Source organism: Callionymus lyra, chromosome 8 (assembly GCF_982586985.1).
Source record: "Callionymus lyra chromosome 8, fCalLyr1.hap1.1, whole genome shotgun sequence".
Taxonomy (NCBI): domain Eukaryota; kingdom Metazoa; phylum Chordata; class Actinopteri; order Syngnathiformes; family Callionymidae; genus Callionymus; species Callionymus lyra.
In genome coordinates this window covers 21,991,799-22,013,333 of record NC_141825.1, presented here as the reverse complement: position 1 = coordinate 22,013,333, position 21,535 = coordinate 21,991,799, and the positions used below count along the sequence as shown (strand labels likewise).

The following is a 21,535-nucleotide window of genomic DNA, read 5'->3' as shown; positions in this document are numbered from 1 at the left end:
ACAAGCTAATGCATATGAAAAAAAAACAATGTTTCATGTTGGTTATTTTTTTCACATACAGTATGTGACAAAAATATCGGAACATCTATTTTCGTGGGCTCAGTAGCAGAATAAAAAATAAAGATTTTATGTTTTATGTTCTTATATTCTACACCTACATACGTTTCTCTAATATTTTCTGGTTTGAAAGACATCAAAACTTTAGGTCCTAAATCAGGGGTTGGCATTGGGAAATTAAATTTCCTCAGGGGCCGGACTGAGAGGGGCCATTAAGCAAAAACATGTACAAAGTACAAAGGTGCTGAAAGTCTAAAACCAAGTAATAAAATCAAGCTTAAAATGATGATATTATTATTGTATTGAATTTTATACTGATATGAAGTTCGACTTTTTTCAACATTTATTTATGTCTATCTAAATCTTACTAAATACCTGAAACAAATGAAAAAAAATGGAAGCAAAAGTCCTCAAACATAAACCCTTTAGTCATATTAAGAGACTTATAAAGAATACAATAAATAAATAAAATGGTTAGTTACTATATCATATTTCACTCGAGGGCCACATAAATACAGTCTAAGGGTCACAGTTTCTGTCCTCTATTAACAGGCAAAAGTTCGTCGAAAAGTGAAAGTTTTAATATTTCCTTACTTTCTTTTTGTGAAGCACCTGGAAAGGGTTATACTTTTCTTTTCTTTTTTTTATCGTTAAGCCACCCCTGCCATCGTAACACTTTTTCTGTTACAAATTGTCCCCCGGCCCCTCATCAGAGAAGGGAAAAGTTATGTGGCCCTAAAAGGAAAACGTTTGGGGATCCCTGAATTAAATTTGTCTTGTGGAGGTAAACCACTCTATCCATTCCTTTCTGAGATCCAAACCCACCCTAGCAATGATAGGCTGAATAACTGCCGAGCTAATGGCTACAGACCAGTAACAGAAAACACTTGACAGTGTAAACACGCGGTCGCTATGCAAACCGGCGCCGCTTTGGGGATGTAGCGTCTATTGACTGAGGTGCTCTGCTGTGTAAATCTGTAGCTCGGCTTTGTCTCGTCGCTGTCTGGATTCCCTGCACTTGGACAACAGTGGCCGACACCTTGATCAATGGGCTCCGGCTCTAATATGAGTGGACGTGGTTTGCTGATGGAGCTTCTTTTTTTTTTTTTTCTTTGGGAGCAATTGAACTGGCTCAATGAGTATAAAAGGGCTGCGATGAAACATGGAGGAGAGACAGTTCGACTCCAACTACACCAACTGTCCTCCTGCCGCCCGTCACATGGGCGACTGAAGCGGTGCTCTGACCCGCGCTGACCTCCGCCTGTATGTCGCTCCTGGACTCGTGAAGCGTCAACGCAGGGTAATCCAGCTTCATACAGTTCAAGTGCCGCCTTTTATTGTCGGCGAAGAATTCCGCCTCGTCCTTTGATGGCGAAGATGTGAGTCCGATCTGGCGCCGATTTTGTTCTTTTGTTTACCTCCTGGAACCATCACGAGTGTGGAGAACAGTCCCTGGTGTGTCTGAGCTGAATGTACTTCTACCAGCTGGTTTTCGTTTGATATCTTGAGGAAGGAGACCGGGTTCTTTTTTGGAAAAGCCTTTGGGAATATGAATAGCTGTGTGGGCCAGGAATGTGCTCAAAGAGTGAGAATACATCCCAAACGCGGCACGTTCCCAGCAGGGGAGAAGATATGGCCTTTGTGATGAGGAACGCCACAGAAAGTGTGCATTGTTCGCAGCGAAATGTAGTTTCTCGTTCCTCTGGTCTTGTGAATCACCTACAGACTTTGGATCGCTGACCTCGTTGAACCTTCTGCCCAAATTACCCACACAAGTCCTTGACTCCATGACCTGGCCCTTCATTAGAAAACAGAACATTTTGAGCCCTCAATGGCGATAATTGTATTTATTTGGGTGAAATAAAAGCAAATATCTTCAGGTTTGTCAAGATGAACTATCTTCCAACCAGAGCCTTTCTCTTGTTTTCGTAAACAAATGCACATATAACTGAAGACAGTTTCACAACAATGCAATCGCACCGCTCAACTGTTGGGGGAGCCAGAGACAAACATGTTAAATCTTATGCGGTAACTTCAAAACAATACAATATATTTTACGTTGTCTCTGGATTAAATAATACACATGCTCTCAAAATGGAAATATTGGCAATAATAATTGAAATATTGGCAATAATATTGAAATAACAGCAATTATCTTCAGGTTTGTAAAGATAAACTATTTTGTTTTTTACCTACCCTATTATGATGTAGTTAACTTTTGATCCTCATGATCAAACAGTGATGTGTTGATGAAGCTTCATGAAACTTTTTCATTATTTGCAGAGTCCACTATATTTCACTTTCTTCTCTATAATCTACTGTTTTGAAAATGTTATTCTATTGACACCTCAGTTATTTTTACTTCTGAGACAAACCCTGCTCATGCAGTGACGACACTGCAACTGTGGACAAAAAAAAAGCTGAGCCAGAGGGAAAAACACTTCAAATAGTAGAACCAGTCAACAAATCTGGATCATTTCTGAAAATAAATATTTGAAAAAAGGTACAAATCAAGTTAAACTGATGTAAATGATAAGATAGACTTTTAGACTTTTAAGACTTTCTTTTATTGTCATTGCAAATAAGAATACAAACATGACATAGTAAGATAAGATCAGATAAGATAAGATCGTAACTAAAACAAAAGTTAAGTTGGGGAACATCCAGAACCAGGTGGATGGATCTCAACTAACCCCTGGCCAGGGATCGCAGATTGTGGCTATAGAAGGTATTTGATAAAGATGCGGCCTCCACGACACAACTCTTGATCAGATGATGACTTTTTTATTGAGATTGTCAAAATCTTAGGTGTTTACGATTTTTATTATTTTTATTATTATTATTATTATTTCGATTTCTCAAACATTTTTTTCACAGAAATAATTGTCAGGTGATTTGACATATACAGTAATAAGAGCATTTTCTTTGTTTGTTTAATGTATTTAATTATGACATTGGAACTTCTAGGGTACCTTTAATTTGTATTTCTGTATAAAGATTAAATAAATAATCAACACATTTGACATACACTTATATATTGAGAAAATGTTGAGTGTACGACTTACAAATATAGTAAAAAAGGATCTGCTGACACCTAGTGGCTTTACTTTGCTACTATTTTACGTCTTTTAGTTTTGCACAATCTTCATTGAGCTTATGTAGTAAATTGATCGTGACACAATGTAGATTATATTCAAAATATAATTTGAAAAACTGTGTTTAACCAAATTTTTCAAACGTTTACATAATTCAAAAATACATTTTTGGTGATATATATCTTCTTAATGCAATTCCTAATGATAATAGTCATGAACATTTCAATTAATTTAATGTTTCCATCATAATTGTAATTTTAATTCCCTTCCATGTGAATGTCCCTCACGGGGTCATGTAGTGAAGTACGTTTCCATGACAACCAAAGCGCAACTCGACGCTTTATTTCTTGTTTTGTTTTAAACGAAGACATAAACGTAGAGGTTGAACGTTTACGGTTGTTCCAAATGGTTGCTGGTTGTTTTCAAAGGTAACATGAACCACTTTATTAAGAGAAATGGAAACTAAAGATTCGGACGAAGCTATATCGTGGGAACTAAACGGTCTGTCTGGGACTGAACACGTTCACCTGTTGCCTGAAGCTGAGGTGAGGTTGCTACTCGTTTTTTCTCCTGTGAAGTGAATTACCTATAATAAAAATAATACATAAACAAATGCACATTGTTAAATAAATAATTACTAATAATGACTGTGCTAACTCTAGCTAGTAGCTAACAAGCTACTTCCTGGTCGATTTTAAAATATATTTTACTCCATGTTTCATGTGAGTCTTTAAAAATCTATTTTAATATTCACTCAAAAAAACTTTTGCATTTGAAATAAGCAAGTTAAGATAAGCTAAACAGAGCCTTAATGTCGACTCTTTATCTTCACCTGTATATGGTTCTGCTTACATAAAACACATATTATTGTCCAAGTTACTCAATACGAAGAATAAATACCTCTGGACACTGTTTATTTGGCTGTCATTTAATTTATACATCTGCCAGCCTATTTGTTTTTAGGACGGTGGCTGGGAAGTGCAAAAACAATTAAAACACTTTTGTAAACATTGAAACAAAATAACAAATTCTTGAACACAATTACAAAACTTCCCAGCCTCCAGGATAAAGACACAATTCATTTATTCAATCGTTAAAAGTGAAGACATAACAAATACTTCACAATACACTGTTTTAACTAAAAACAACAACTGATGCATATATATTTTTGTTACAGTTTAAATTCTACATAAATTATGATTAAAAATAATTTCTTTATTTTTTTCAGTTTGGAATACCTGTTTCCTTTCTTAATTACTTTGAACGCTCCAGAAGCAAAGCAGCTCTTCACGAGGAACTCCTCTTTAAAGATGCTGAAGGTAAAGTAAGAGGAGAAACTCACATCTTCATAGACTACCCATTCACGACCACTATACACACATACACAGTGGGACAATATACATACCAACATGTATATACAAAGATGAATTTACGCACTTGTGACCCTGGTCTTCAAAAGTGCTCTATAAATACTAATTACTTACTTACTTACTTACTTAGGGAAATAACTCTCACAGAAACAAGACAAAAAAATAAATAAATGGATATTTAGTATGTAAGCAAGTAAGTATTTGTGAAGCACCTTTCTCAGACCAAGGTCACAAAGCACTTTAACAATCTAAAACAATACACAGTTAAAATTCAAACTTTTTAGGCAAGCCAAGAAAACATAGAGACAAAAACAGCAGCCCCTAGAAAATTAAGAGAAAGCCTGCACAAATAAAAAGGTCTTAAGATGTTTCTTGAAGGAGTCAGTAGATCATCAAACACAGAGGAGAGAGGAAGATCGTTCCAAAGCTTAAGAGCTACAGCCTGTAAGGATTTCTCTCCTCTGGTCCTGAACCGTGTGCTTGGAACCATCAGCAGATTCTGATCCACAGACCTCAGAGCCCAAGCTGGGGTGTAAGGCTGGATCAGATCAGTGATGTAAGGAGGAGCCTGACCATGAATAGATCTGAAAGTAAGAACCAGAATTTTAAATTTGATCCTGAAAGAAACTGGCAGCCAGTAAAGAGTTATGAGGATCGGGAAAATGTGAGTTCTTCTACTAGAGCGGGTCAGAGTTTTGTATCAACTGCAGGCGATACAGATCCTTCTTGTTTAGACACCAAAATAAACTGTTACAGTAGTCAAAACGATGTGATTATAAGCTCCATATTGTGTTGTGACATTATTTTCTAACTCCTAACAACTACTACTTACATGTTTAGTGTGTACACAAAACACACAAAAACATGCACAACACATTAGCACAGGAAAAGATTAACTTTAAAAGACACATTTTCATACGTACTTTCCCTCTAGCGTTCTATTTTTTGATACAATAGTTAGGTTGCATTACGTTGCAAATTGCGTATGGAATAGAAGCAACTATAACGACATCAATTTCATTAATTCAAACTATGTTTATTTCAAAGATTTAGTTTCTGTGTCATGAGAGTTTTCTGCTCTCTGATCATATCAACGGAGAATCACTTCAGTCCGAATCATATCGTCTCTACAGAGAGTGATGCTGATGACAGAAGACGTCCTGCTCAGAGAACAAACTAGTGATTACAGTCAAGCTTCTCTCATCCAAGAGGTTTCTTTCTGACAGTTTTTTTTTTTTGTTCTTTCCTCTTAACGTCAAAGAAGGAGATGTTATGGGGTCGGCTTGCTCTGAGGAAAGTTGGGAAAAGATTGACGTTACGGTGGATGAAAGAGAAAGTTACGAAGATGTATTCAAGGAACATCGAGAGCGACAGCGTTACAGGGAAATGGAGGAACAAAGGAGACTGAGAGAGGAAGAATTTCAGATGGAGCTGAGGAGCTTAATCGAGCATGAGAAGGTAGATCCCTTTAAAACTGTATACAATGACGTGTTGGTACTCTTTTGAATGATTGGAACAAATACAAAACGTATTTATTTAGTATGATTTTTAATCAACATATTATGTTTATCTTATTCGTTTGTCCTTTGACCTTTCGGTCACACATTACCACTTTCACCTCTTATATCATGTCTGGATGTCTGCATTAATATTATATTCCCATTGTAAAGTGCCAACAGACTGCTCTGGAGTTAAAGGAAAAGATGGCTCAGGAAAAACTGGAAGAAGAGTTTGTACTCCAACAGGTACAAGTCAAATGTCATCTACTTATCACTTAGATTAGTTATTTGGAACCGTATGAAAGGATCAAGATAAGAACTGACATACTGTTCCTTTCATTTTCTGCAGGAACTGATGAGCACATTTAGGAAAAAAGTGGAGGAAGAAACACAGAAGGTGGAAGAGCAACAAAAGAGGGTGTTACAAGAGAGGCAGAAGAGGAAAAAGAAAGAGGAGATGGAATCAAAGAAGGAAGACTTGAGAAGCCGGATACAGGTGGAGGAAAGACAACAGCCGGAAGAAGAGAAACACTTCAGGGAAAAAGATGAGATGATAAATAAAGGAGGGATGCTGAAAAGAGTGGAAGGAAGCGAAAAGAAAGATGAGAAGAGGATGAGTGAAGAAGGGAAGGAAAAGGGGGAAAAAGAACAAATATTTCAAAGAGAACATAAAGAGAAGAAAAAAAACAAGGAAGAGCAACAAGTGATGACTGGAGAAAAGGATGAGAGGAGAGTGATAGAAGATAACAAGGGAGAAACAGAAAGAAAGAAAGCAGAGGAAACAGGGAGAATGAAACAAGAAGCGAGGAAAAAGATGGAGCAAAAAAGAAAAGAAGAGGAGAGTCAGGACCTAAACAACACAAAGCTGGGGGATGAAAGTGAAGTAAAGGATACTAAGGAGAGAACAGATGAAAAGGAAGAAAGTCAGTTGAAAAGACGAGGAGAAGAAGACACAAAGAAGAGGGAAGAGGTCGAAAAGAGGGTGTTCCAAGAGATGCAGCAGAGAAAAGAAGAAGAGATTAAATTGAGGAAGGAAGAGGAAAGTAAGAAGGAGTTGGAAAATCTGAAAGTGGAGGATGAAGGAAGAATGAAGGATATCACAGAGAACATCGAAAAAGAAAATAAATTATCAGAGGAAGAAAAGAAAGACCGGATGAGCCCGCTGAGACGAGTAAAAGAAGAAGCTAAGGCTGTGAGGAGGGACCAGAAAAGGGTTTCGCCAGGGAAACAAAAGACAGAAGAAGAGAGGAGGAAACTGTCCAATGAAGAAGAGAAAAGACGTCTGGAGGAAGATAAGAAAAAAATCAAGGAAAGAGATGAGCTCAATAAGAAAGAAGTGATGCTGAAGAAAGAAAAAATAACAAAGGCTGATCAAAGAGAGAGGATTGAAGAAAAGGAGAACTTGCGAAGGTTAGAGGATGAAAGAATCAGACAGAGAGAAAGAAATGAAATGAAGGAAGAAGAGGAGAGGATGGAAGAGTTGGAGCAAAAAAGAAAAGAAGGAGAAAGTAAGATGTTACAAAATGAGAAACTAGAGGATGATAGAATAATCTGGGATATCAATGGGAGAGTCGAGGAAGAAAAAGAAAATGTAGCAACAGAGGACGAAGAAGAAAGGGAAGAAATGGTACAAATGATTGTAGAAGAAGAGTCAAAGTACATGGAACAGCAACACAAGCAGGTGTTAGAGGAGACGCTGAGGGTAAAAGAGGAGGAGAAGAAAGGGAGAAAGGGAAATCAGAATGAAGAGGAGGACGAGAGACAGCAGTTTATTGAGCAGCAAAACATAGAAAGAAACAATGCTAAAAAGAAGGAAGAGATGATGAGGGAGGATGAAAGAACAAAGAAACACGCAGATGAGAGGAGGATGGTAAAGGAAGAGCAAGGAAAGAAAACTGAAGGAGTTGCTCAGGAGCAAATATTTAAAAGAAAGGAGACGGAGGGATGGAATGAGAAGGTAAAGAGCAAGGAAGAGCAAATAACGGAAGAAAAGGAAAAGAGGAGAACCTTGGAGAATGAAAGAATCCCGAGCGAGGAAACAGGAAGGAGGAAGCAGAAGGAAGAATGGAGTGAAAGGATGGAAGACTTGGATGAAAAGAGCAGAGAAGCAGAAAGTAAAGAAAAACAAAGAGAACTGGCTGATGAAATGAATAAGAAGGAGGATAAGAATAAAAAGAGATCTGAAGATATGATGGATAACACTGTGAGGAGAGAGAGGGATGAGCAGAAAACACCGGGGAGGACAAAATATATTAAAGAAATAGATAAAACATGTGATTCAACTATGGAAGTGTATAAGAAAGGGAAGAGCCCAGAAAAAGAGGAGGAAGGAAAAATGGAAGGAGAACGTGATCAGTTAAAGGATGAGAATGTAAAGAGTGAGGAGGAGGAGAGAAGGAAGGGTGGAGAGGTGGAACCTGTGCAAATACTGGAGAAAAAGATTCCTGTACGTAAAGAGAGGAGAGTGGAAGGAAATATCTCAGATGAAGGGATGAAAATGGAGGTGATGAAAGAGTCTGACCTCGAGATCATGACGGAAGAGAATGTCAAATCTCTGGAGTCAAAAGAAGAGCTGAGGGACTCGGATGAAGACCAGACGTTGAGACAGGAGATGGTCCTCGAAGGTCAAGTTCTCGACGCCCTGTCCGAGCAAACGGCAGAGAAGAGGCTCTCCTGGATGAAGGAGTGCATCTCCTGGTCCAAACTCTCGGTCCAGAACAGAAGAAAGCAAAGATGCTTCGCCAAGAAGGAGCACAGGAGGCCGCCAGGGGTCGCTAAACTTCCACCACTCTGCGCAGACGCGCTGCTGCGCTCGTCTGGCTTCAAGTCACTACAAGAGGTCAGACCAGGGGTGTCACTGTTGGGAGGGGCAAGGGTCAAGTGCCAAAATATGATGGAAAATCGTAAAAAACAATTACAAAAATTAAATAATGAAAAAAATAAAAAAATAAAATTAGAAACAAGTTCTACATGGATCAGTTCTACTCTGATTATGAGGGCCTCATAAAAATAATCAAATATTTGTTATTTACATCGTGTTTTTAAATAGCTGTATAGAGTTCATCCATCCATCAGAACTTCAACATGCTCAATAATTTATATATCCTAGATCTATCCACAACTTAGTAAGCCAAATAAAATCTGTTTTTAATTACTGTTACTGTTTTTAAACCTCACAACATCAGATATATTAGACAAACAATACATCGATTGCTTATAATGAACTTTCTTGGATCATCATTTCCAGAAATAATGTAGTTTCTAACAACCAACTACTTCATTATATTTAACACAGGAGCTAACATTTTAATAAAAAACAAAACAATACTAACATGTAAACTCTCTTGTTGTTCATCCTGTGATATAAGTAAGTAAGTAATTTGTATTAATATAACGCTTTTCCAGACCAGGGTCACAAAGCGCTTAAACAATCAAAACAATATTCAATAAAGTATATATTTTAAAGATCAAGATAAAACTGATAACACAACAGGAGTTCCAGAAAATCAAGGAAAAGCCTGAACAAATAAAAACGTCTTAAGATGTGATAATTGGATTTTCTGAAAACCTTAAATTGAATTAAAAGCACAATAAGTACTTGTGCAAATTAAAATAAAATAAGGCAGGTATACAGGTAAACAATATTAACATACACTTATTGTTCATCCTATTAAAGATTTATGATATAATAATTGTATTTTCTGCAAAATTGAAGGCACATCTGGATTGATCATGATTTATTTAACGTCAACATGTTGTTTTGACCTCCAGGTGACGGTCCTGAGTCTGGAGAATTTACCTGCTTCTTGCAGCTTATTGACTCTCCGTCAGTGTCCTCGGCTGCAGTCTCTCACCATCAGACGCTGTCAGCTGAACTCTCTGGAGGGATTGAACGAGCTCTCAGAACTTCGTGTTATTGACGCTCAGGTAAAAAAACACAATTTATTTTAAATCACTGCAGTTTATCACGTTTTTAATCCCTTTTATTCCAAAGGAAAACCACATCTCGTACTTGGACTGCAGCAACATGTCGGGTCTGAAAGTTCTGCGTCTGAACCACAACAAGTTGACGTCCATTCATGGCCTGAGTGGAGCAGAGAGTCTGGCGGTTCTGGAGCTTTCTTATAACTCCATCACTCGAGTCGGTGAGAAAAAAGCCTTTTCTTGAAGTTCCAAAGATGTCCAAAAGGGGGCAGCATCGACCTGTAATCTGCGATGTTTGCGTCCGTCGAATAATTTAGAAACAACTTTAAAAAAAGGAAACTTGAAGGTTAAAGTTAAGAGATGTATCTTATTAAAACATTAACATGTGTAGAAAAAATTATGAGAAACATATAAAAAAATTTAAAAAAAGTATTTACAAGAAAATGTATTTAAAACAAATGGTTTTAGTCACAGTTCAATCAATCAATCAATCTATTTTATTGATCTCCATAGAGAAATCTCACAGAGAAATTCAACATGTGGTGCTGTGGAAAAATGTCACCGAGGCAGCTAGTAAATTCAGATAGAAAGTTAAAGGTTAAAAAAGGGGAAACAACTTAGAAAAACTTAATTAACAGTAATACTGAATAAACACAAATAAAATGCAATAGGAGGAGGAAAAAACAACAAAAAAGTAACAATAGTAACATAATAACGCATGAATGACTTTTGTACAAAGTTTATACAGAAGATTGAATTTGTTGATGACACAAATACATAGTGATCACAATAAACAAATGTTTAATAATGTGACGTTGCAGTACAAACATAAATAAACTATCAAAGCAAATGTTGAGGAATCAAACGTTGGATCTGACTACAAAACAATATAAGATAAATGAGATAAAAGCAGATCTGAGATACAATTTAGCTTCATTGTATTCAACATGAATTTATTTTCTTTAATAAAAATACACAATGAATGGAAAAAACACTTAATGTTGACATTTAAACATGTTTTTTAGAACGAGTTGAGTTGTAAGTAAGCACTAAATGTTTAATCTGTTGAGCAGCGTAACATCTGGAAACCCTTGAGAATCAACACCTGCTAAATATCCCTGAATTATGATCCGTAGCCGGCCTGGAGTCCACGAGGAAGCTGCAGATATTGACGCTCGATCACAACCAGCTCATCAGCACCAGAGGTCTGCGGGACGTCTACACGCTGCAGCACCTGAGCTGCTCCCACAACCACCTGGACCGAGTGGAGGGTCTGGAGAACTGTGCTCTCCTCAACCGGCTGGACCTCAGAGCCAACAGCCTGATCCAGGTGAGACCAGTGAGTGGATTCTCACTCCACTTATCAACCAATTTCAGGCTTTAAACCGGTCAGAGTCAGCATTTTTTCAGAAGTTTTTCATCGTAACAAGACCCGTTTTGTTTTTAAAGTTACGTTTAACCAAGAATTCATTATTTTTCCAATATATTTTAAAACGTAGATATGACGTTATGATGAAAATACAATGGAGCAGTAATTATTTATTTCTTGTAAACCTCTTAAAGCATTATTAGCTTGTGATGCAGAAACAAGATTATAAAATTAACATTTACTATTTAAAAAAGGATTTGTTTTCTAGCTTATCTATTGTATTTCCCTTTTGTTTATTTTCCTTAATTATCTTTAAATCGAGAAGTTCATAAATAATCCAGGGAAATGTAAAATTCTCATATTGATTATGGACTGACTTCATGGAAACATAATTTTTTATTATTGTATGGTATAGAGGGGCAAAGAAAAACCTTGAAATGATGTGAAATTATTAAGAATATTCCGTTTAGAAAAATCCTTAGGAAGAAAATTAGATGTTTATTATTTAAGATGACAAATGATTCTCAATTGTTTTTTTAATTAATTATAACAACAACAAATGGTTTTGTTAAAAAAAAGGGTAAAACATTTGTAAAAAAACAACATCTTCATAATAAACTAATCCTGACCACTTGACATAATTACTAGTTTTATTAACTTTACTGTGAGAATATCTTAGGTTTAAAACTCCTGTTTTGAGATGACATATAAATTACCCCAAAAAAGCTCAAAAGAATGTCGGTAATTCGGTTTGATACAGATTCGTCAAATATTAAATCCAATAAAAAATGCATTTATATGAAATATTATGTATTATTTTAATCACTTAAACTTCTTCTGCAATCTTGATTATTTGTATTCAACAATTTACACCAAATATATATAGATTAAGACCAAACTTTTTTTCCATTTAGGATTTAAATTAAAAACCTTGAATCCAGAATAATAATTTGTCTTTCCAATCCAACAACACGCGTCAAACATGGAGAGTAACTCAGACCCAGCTGTGCTTCACGCAGCGTTTTCGACACGGACGACTGTCAGCCCAGCGGGTCGAGAGCAAGTGACACTGATGGACGAGCTCTGCACAGGCAGACTAGAGTTGTTGTGACCTCTTCGCTCAGTGAGTGTTAACTCACAGCTTCCCTCTGTGTGACCGTCAGCCGCCGAGTCTGAACAACCACGTCCTGCTCCGAGAACTCCGGCTGGACGACAACAGCATCTCCTCCCTGCAGGGTCTCGCCTTCGGCTGGCTGCCCATGTTGACCGTCCTCACCGTGGCTCAAAACAGGTTCATGAATCCTGCTGTTTAATGTCTATTTAATATGAGTTTTATTTAAAAAAAACCCCCAAAAACCCTATAAAAAACAAAAATATTTCTCATGACTTTTTTTATTTTATTTATATTGAATTTTGTGAGTATTAACCTCTAACTCTGAGGTCTGTGGATCAGAATCTACTGATGGTTCCTGAACACGGTTCAGGACCAGAGGAGAGAAATCCTTCCAGACTGTTGCTCCTAAGCTTTGGAACGATCTTCCTCTCCCTCTGTGTTTGATGATCTACTGACTCCTTTAAGAATTATCTTAAGACCTTTTTATTTGTTCAGGCTTTTCCTTGATTTTCTGGAACTCCTGTTGAGTTACCAGTTTTATCTTGATCTTTAAAGTATATACTTTATTGAATATTGTTTTGATTGTTTAAGCGCTTTGTGACCCTGGTCTGGAAAAGCGCTATACAAATAAAAATGACTTACTTACTTAACAAACTTTTCCGTTTCTAGAATCACCGATCTTCCCTCCATGGCTGATTTCATTTCACTTTCACATGTGGATCTGCGATTGAACTGCCTATCAGGTGACACTTTATATATTAAATATGTGATGTATACTTGAACATGCCCTAACATTAACTATATATTAATTAAATATATATCATTGTTTTTATTTTTATTCTTTAAACATTTATTTTATTAAATCTTATTTATATTTCTGAAAATAAATTGAATTTTTATTGTCATTTAAAAAAATGATAATCTTTATTTTAGTTGTTTTCCTTAATATTAGTGTGAAACCCAACACAATTTAATTCATTACGTTAATAAGTGATTGTACAATGTATTATCACTATTGATTCTTATAAATATGAAATACTGTTTAATGCAGAAGATCAAGTTCATAAATGTGAAATTAAATGCCCTCATAGAACATACAGTATATATAGTGAGAGTCTGTTGTTTAAAGCTATAGAAGTAGAAAACTGTGTTTTTTTTTTAAATGGAAGTTTGCAATTTCAGAGGTGTCCAAAGTGTGTGACAGTTTAAATGGATGTCAACTCCTGGAAGAGGTTTATCTAGAAGACAACCCACTGGAGCAGGAGAGCTGCTGGAGGTAAAGTAAAAAAAACAACTCATTTCTAGTTTTCTCTCTTCTTTGAAACATCTTGTTCTCTCAAATAAGAGGATAAAAATATGAATAGTGATAAAAATACAGCAGAAGATTTTTTAATTTTTAGGTTGAGTAAAGAAATACTTACACACATTTAAAAAAACACATTTAATTTATCAACCTGATATTGTATATTTATATACAGAAATTGGGTTTGGGAGTAGTATCAAATAATTATATTGTTTTTTCATTTAAGTGTTGATTTAATAATGTGTTTTCCTCACAATATCTCAAGTATTTAATGATCCTGGTTGTCTGGGTTTTTATGAAAAAGATCCACTAACCCTTGTTTTTTCTTTTGACCTCTTTACTGACCACTGCAGACCCAGAATAACCTAAAACTATTGATGGTAAATTAGAAATGAACACAAATATAATTTTGTTGATGAAGCTTCATGAAACATTGTCATATTTCAAGAGCTCAGTAGGGGGCGCCCTCAGTTTAATTTGTAATGACGTTTTAATAGAAAGAATAGATCTTCAAAGCTATTGATTGTAGAGCAGAGAGTGACATCTAGTGGACTCAAAGGAGACTGTTTCATGAAGCTTCATCAACACATCACTAACTAATTAATGGTGATTCAGCGGCAATTGGTCTTTCATCTTTATTTATGGTGAAACTCAAACAAGTGTATCACTAACTCACAATTATTTACCAGGATAATACATACATTTTGTGTAAGATTTAACCTCTAACTTGTTCTTAATTGACTAAATATTACATTAAATGAATGACAATAATTAAAAAAAGGATATTACTTGTCGATCGGTGTCAGTAGCCTATTGTTTCAGTTTCTTCTTGAAGACGTTTCTTGTACATACACGAGTGCGAAAGGCTCAAGTATCAACTGAAAGGATTGATTTAAATCGGGAGCATTTTTTTTTCAAGGTCAGCCAAACATTACGGCCTGAAGGTTGGAATCTTATCCCTAACAAGTGTTCCAGATCAACTGAGCTCCGAGGGATCAATCTCTGCTCTGAGGACCAGCTTTACTAATAAAATCATTAGAAACCAAAGGAGCCACAATTCATATTAATAGATGGAAAAATAGAAACAAATTGGAATAAGTATTAGACGATTGTATATTTTCACATGGTGCATATCATAGAGAGGTTTTTTTTTCATGTCTTCATAAAATGGTGAGCAAGGTTTTGAACGGATCCATTTTTTTGTGAAGAGGTTTTCCAATTCCAACCTTTTTTTGCTGTTAATTTATTGTTTTTTTATATTTATTCTATTATTATCATCATTATATCTCCAGGTACAGAAAAAAGAAACGTTATCGCTAATCAATTATTTAAAGATGTTTAATTTTATACCATTTAAATAATGCATTGTATTACATACACACAATTAAAACAAAACTAAACACAAACCACACAAATTATTTCTCACAGTACAGATTTTCTTTTTTACTTTCATGATAACAATATGTTTTTAAAATAAATATGCTACTTAGGTTCATCAATATATATATTTACCTTTAATAGTATGAAGGGGTTATTAATAGACAGAAAATACTCAATAAATATATCAATTAAAATGTAAAATTATTCAGTATCTTTGAACATAAACAGTATGTGTGAATGGCTGTCAAAGCGCTTTGTGACCCTGGTCTAGAAAGGCGCTATATAAATAGAGATTATTATTATTATTATTATAAAAAAAGTAAAACGAACATTTATACGTTTCTTTCTTAGCATCACATGAAAATGAATAAGCACGAGCCAATGGTAAAATTAATTTAGTGGAAATAAACAATTAAAACAAGTGCAAAAATATATTAAAAAGAACAAAAATAAATATTGTACATTTTTCCAAGTTATTTTCTAGTTACTTCTGTGAGTCAGAGGTGTTGTTAATGTGCCGCTCCCTCTTATATACCCTAACATGATCTTCTCCTAACATGATCTTCTCCTAACATGATCTTCTCTGAGAATTGAGTCTGAAATGTTGTTTTTTCCTTCAAGAAATTCATATTTTTTAAATCCACTTCAGTCCCTGGTGTCCTTTAGATGATTTTCCCACTGAAGCTCAGCACATTTTGAGCGACGTCCTGCTGCTCGCATCCTCCAGAGTCAATCTCTGGCAGATAGTTGAGATTCTTGTCCTCGTACATCCTTGGCCTCAGGCTGTGGTCACTCCTGACTCTCCCGGTCACACGGGGGCTCCTGCCCCTCCGGACACTACATTTAAATACTGCTGTGGTAGCTAATACTTCTTCTACTCCCACTACTAATTCTACTACTTCTACTTTACTACTCATACTTTTACCAATTATACGTATACTACTTATTCTACCACTACTTATAATTGTACTACTATTTCTACTACTAATTCTACTACTTCTACTTTACTACGCATACTTTTACTAATTATACGTATACTACTTATTCTACCACTACTTATAATTGTACTACTATTTCTACTACTAATTCTACTACTTCTACTTTACTACTTATACTTTTACTAATTATACGTATACTACTTATTCTACCACTACTTATAATTGTACTACTATTTCTACTACTAATTCTACTACTTCTACTTTACTACTCATACTTTTACTAATTATACGTATACTACTTATTCTACCACTACTTATAATTGTACTACTATTTCTACTACTAATTCTACTACTGCTACTTTACTACTCATACTTTTACTAATTATACGTTTACTACTTATTCTACCACTACTTATAATTGTACTACTATTTCTCCTACTAATTCTACTACTTCTACTTTACTACTCATACTTTTACTAATTATACGTATACTACTTATTCTACCACTACTTATAATTGTACTACTATTTCTACTACTAATTCTACTACTTCTACTTTACTACTCATACTTTTACTAATTATACGTATACTACTTATTCTACCACTACTTATAATTGTACTACTATTTCTACTACTAATTCTACTACTTCTACTTTACTACTCATACTTTTACTAATTATACGTATACTACTTATTCTACCACTACTTATAATTGTACTACTATTTCTACTACTAATTCTACTACTTCTACTTTACTACTCATACTTTTACTAATTATACGTATACTACTTATTCTACCACTACTTATAATTGTACTACTATTTCTACTACTAATTCTACTACTTCTACTTTACTACTCATACTTTTACTAATTATACGTATACTACTTATTCTACCACTACTTATAATTTTACTACTATTTCTACTACTAATTCTACTACTTCTACTTTACTACTCATACTTTTACTAATTATACTTATACTACTTATTCTACCACTACTTAGAATTTTACTACTAATTCTACTACTGCTCCCACAACTACTCCTTCTACAACTTCTACGCTAATGCTACTTCGACTACTACTTCTACTCTTACTATTACTATTACTTCTACTTCTAATAAAATGTCTACTGCTTTCAAGCATTCCAGTTTACAGATCCAGCAGATCAAGCATTCACACTGCATTTTCATCCGGCAAATTTCCTTGTCTTTATTTTCTTAGAGCGTATTCCTCTCTTAATAGCTTTTTACTTGACAAAATAAAAAGTGATTATCGTAGATCTATTAAGATATTCTTGTTTTTTTTCCGAATGTCAGTTTTCAAGCCTTTTAATAAATATTATATTATTTTTTATTATAAGTAACAATTACTTATGATGTTCTTGCTATTTTTGCATCCTATATAACATAGAACTTTTTTTTTTAATTAATTCTCTTTGTTGCTATATTAAAATAAATGGTAAATATTGTCATATAACTTGTGTTTTTATTATAACACTTTCTTCTTCCATAACATTTCCATGTCTGTTTGTGGTAACATACAGTAAACATGCAATACAATAAATATTGTTTGTTGTTTAATTCTGACTATTTCACATGATCAAGGAGTGTGGAAGATGTACTTGTTAAAATATATACGATGTATTAAGGAAAAAAACATTAGGCAGTCTTTAGTGATTTTAAATTGATAAAATGTATGTATACAGTTTACAATGCGACACATAGACTGTAAACATAGCATGTTATTGCAATTGTTTTGAATATACATTTTTATTTGTGGGACTCCTGTGTTTGTCTTATGTGTCTTTGCCTTTTAAAGTATATATTTTAACTGTGTATTGTTTTGATTGTTAAAGCGCTTTGTGACCCTGGTCTAGAAAGGCGCTTTAGAAATAACCTTTACTTACTTACTTACCTAAATTACATTAAATCTTGTTTTACGTGCTTAATCTCATCATTTTAAATGACTTAATTGCAAACACATAAATGACACCAAATCATGAACAAGATTTTTGATATACTTCTCATTTAACCTATTTAAAGTAGGCAGAAATTATCAATTTTATTTAAGATTTTTAAATTCTTAACGTCTCCACTTTTCCAGAAACACTCTGAAGGCAGCGTTCTCCGGTCTGATGGCCACGAACAAGCGAAAGACAGACTCTTCTCTATCGTCCGCATCTGAACGCCGGCTCGGCTCGGCCTCGGGCAGCTTCCTCTGCTTCTGTCAGACGTTACTGCGGCAGACGACGGACTTACAGCGCCGGCACAGCCAGGAACTCTGGTAAATACTCAAGTGATGGAGCTGCTTCAGTGGAAGCTCTGTCGGCGTCTTTAATGCTTGTGTGTCATGGATGTAAAGTCGATCATTAAATAGTGTGCGAGCGTCACTGGATTATGAGCGAAAGATTGAAAATAGTCTCGATTTTATACGTGGAATAAAATGATAGTTTCTTTATTGTTGGTTTTTGCCTAAAATAAATTAGCTTAAACGTATTATCTTTATTATTACAATAAGTTATAAAATAATGACGTAATTAAAAGATGAGACATTTCAGGGAAATGAATAATTCAGATAAAAACAATATAAATAAAATTCACAATTCAATTTTAAGGTCTTTATGAATGATTGAATATTATAACTCGTAACTTATTTATGTATTATGCTTAAAAATGTTTTTTGACCAAATAAAGAATTGTGCAGATGGTAATTCAGTGATGACTTTTATTGAAAAATTAATACGGACAAAATCTGGAAACGTAAAAATAAGGTACAGAATAAAATAAGACACAAACTCAAGTAGAAGATGAGCCATTACCCTGAAAACATACTACAGTTTATTACAGGTTTAATTCTAAAACAGTGTTAAGATATTGATTTAAATCATCATTATCTATATTAAAAAATAGACCAAGACCATAAAGAATTAACATGCTACAAATATGAAGAAGAAATGTTTTCCTGTCCTTGTCTTCCATAACAAAGGCCTCTGACAAACGTCAGAAAGTGTTCCTCGCCTCGACACTTTACAACAAAAAAATCAAACAAATCCTAAAAAGCTGCGAGTTGGTATTCCAGCTCCTCTCCGGTGTCGTCCTGCTGTGCTGCAGCCAGGAATGTCAGCTATCGTCTTGTTATGTCTAATACCCGGGGCTTAAAGACAACGTCCATCTATTTTCACAAGTCTCTCGATGTCACTGGCCTCAGCGCTCGGTGGACGCCGGACCACCAACGTTTGAAACACTGGTCAACTCTCTTGGTGACCCGTCCAAATTACACCGCACAAAGGATGAAAGGTGCTGGCCGCTTCTCGCATGGGTCACGCCGAGGACTCCTATGGCTTGGGGTGTGTGTGTGGGGGGGGGGGGTTAGGCTTGGCGCTCTACGCTACTTCACCCCTCACTGAGGGTTCCTCTCTACCCCCCCGACCCTCCCTTGGCCTCGGACAATCAGCCTTTCTCTGGTGCTGGCGAGGACCAGCAGAGCCATTTGACCCCTGGCCTGACCCTGGTGTCGGGGTGAGGTTTAGAAGAGGTGAGGAGAGTGCCACACGCCAGTCTGCCAGCGGCTTTAAGCAAAGGGGGGGAACCATGGGGCTCGTCCGGAGTATAGTTTCACAACAGTTCTCTACAGGATGTGGAGCAAAACCAAAATAGTCCTTCATCTTAAGCCCTTTATTTACTTTGCCTTGTATTAATAATAAGTCGTATCTCCTGTGTCAGAGTGGTAGGACTCGTACGCCAACCAAAATGGACATTTATTGTATATATATTGGACAGTTTTGGTAGAATTCTGTGACGAAGAATAATGATGAGTCCACGGATCCTGTCAACATGAAAGCTGTGTCCAAAGATGAATATAAGTTTGGCCGTTGGTTTAGGAATCCTGAATGAGTCTTGGAACCAGTAGAAGCCGAATAATACTGGATAATTCTACATTTAAATGTTTATATTTATTGAGGGTTTGTGAAGGAAACTGTGGTTACAGAGCATCTGTGTCGGTTGAACACGAGTTAAAGGTAAACTATTGTGTTGATTTAAGTTTGTCTTAAATAGATCTGTACTCATCAGCATGTGTCTGTTTGTACAAAAACTCTCTTTTCACTGAAATATTTACGTTAGAAAATTGGTCAAACATCGAGGTTGGTCAGCGTGTGTCAGTAATCTCTGAAGTCTCCACCTCCAAGGGACTCGTTGTATAAACAAAGCGGGGCATGATTGCAGCTGGCTGGAGGAGGAGTGAAGCCATTATTACGCCATAATGGACTCCGCTCTCGTAACCTGTCGTTCGCCCAGATTTAAGAGCAACTTTATAAAGTAATAAGTTCAAAACATGGTCATGATGAGGGACTTACTGCAGAGAAGGAAGACTTCAACGTTTGAAACATGAGAGTCAGGAGAGTCTGGTTTTCACATTAGTTTCCCACAGGTATGTTTATCTTTAGAAATATATTTTTTAAATGGTTGACTGCTAAACTGTTGATTCTTCAATAGTAAATAATAGTTACGCTATAGAAATAAAAAGTTGTTTTTGTTGTGTAAGAAAACATGATTATATTTTTTTTATTTTCACAATCCGAGAAATACACAAAAAACATTGGCATTTTAATTATTTTTTCAATATTTTATCCGTATATCAAACTTCAGTTTCTCTCAGTGGTAAATGGTTTCTACTTTTAGAGCAGCATGCCAGCTCACCATTGAGAGCAGTCAGGGTTAAGTGTCTTGCTAAGCAACTTTTATTGCTTCTCTTTTATTGGCATGGATACAGTACATTTTGCATCTTTTTTTATCCTGACTTGCTGCTATAGATATTACAAAAGCTTTGGTCTTGGTTATTTTTAAATTTCATTTTAGGTTTTGGTGTTTCGGATAATTTTTCTCGAGACAACAAACCTTGTTTTTACATGATCTAGTCTACACAAATGTTTATTCTGCCACAAATATTCATACTTAACAAAAAGTCATGACATGAATCTTTAATGGTTTTTAACATTAAAAAAAACAACCTTTTGCGGTTCTTTAAAACACAGACCAGACTTCCTGAGGCTGAAGTGTGTCGGCACAAATAAACTAGATTTCCTCAGGGTCTGAACCATAGTAGTATTTTTACATTTGTCTGTGTAATCAAATTACCATAGTTTGGTGGTTTTTAAGGCAAATTTTCTGGAAAAAAGTACGAATTAAACTCATAGAAGTCCAGGTGTCGGTAAATGCAGAGAGATACATTTCAATTTAATAAAGTTGTACTTTATTGTCCGTCTGTAAGTGAATTAATTAAGAAAAACCTTTGTTGAATACAATCATACACATTTCCATTGACCCTTCAGTGAACCAGTAGGTAAAGCTGTGTGGGTCGGGGGATTAAGGGTCATAATCCCCTCGGACCTCCAAACCCTACTTGCCCCCTTCGTCCTGCTGTGAAGAAAGACTTGGGTCTTTTACAGCAGCGAAGCAGTTCCACCGAAGGCTACTGGCTCCTCTGA

At 35.5% G+C, this 21,535-nt stretch overlaps 1 protein-coding gene across 2 annotated transcripts in view; it reads left to right on the top strand.

Moving 5' to 3' along the window:
- Positions 1 to 3,484: 3,484 nt before the first annotated feature.
- lrriq1 (leucine-rich repeats and IQ motif containing 1) overlaps positions 3,485 to 21,535 on the top strand; it is a 43,095-nt gene continuing 25,044 nt past the window's right edge. Inside the window, exons 1-12 of one of the 2 annotated variants that reach the window (XM_087797575.1) lie at positions 3,485 to 3,697; positions 4,381 to 4,471; positions 5,787 to 5,980; positions 6,193 to 6,267; positions 6,371 to 8,860; positions 9,793 to 9,948; positions 10,016 to 10,166; positions 11,082 to 11,275; positions 12,478 to 12,605; positions 13,098 to 13,171; positions 13,611 to 13,704; positions 18,154 to 18,333. In XM_087797575.1, coding sequence (XP_087653701.1) covers positions 3,608 to 3,697; positions 4,381 to 4,471; positions 5,787 to 5,980; positions 6,193 to 6,267; positions 6,371 to 8,860; positions 9,793 to 9,948; positions 10,016 to 10,166; positions 11,082 to 11,275; positions 12,478 to 12,605; positions 13,098 to 13,171; positions 13,611 to 13,704; positions 18,154 to 18,333 — 3,917 coding nt within the window. In that variant the 5' untranslated portion in view covers positions 3,485 to 3,607. Of the gene's footprint in view, positions 3,698 to 4,380; positions 4,472 to 5,783; positions 5,981 to 6,192; positions 6,268 to 6,370; positions 8,861 to 9,792; positions 9,949 to 10,015; positions 10,167 to 11,081; positions 11,276 to 12,477; positions 12,606 to 13,097; positions 13,172 to 13,610; positions 13,705 to 18,153; positions 18,334 to 21,535 lie in introns of both variants that reach the window. The other variant, XM_087797574.1, reaches the window with a different exon arrangement.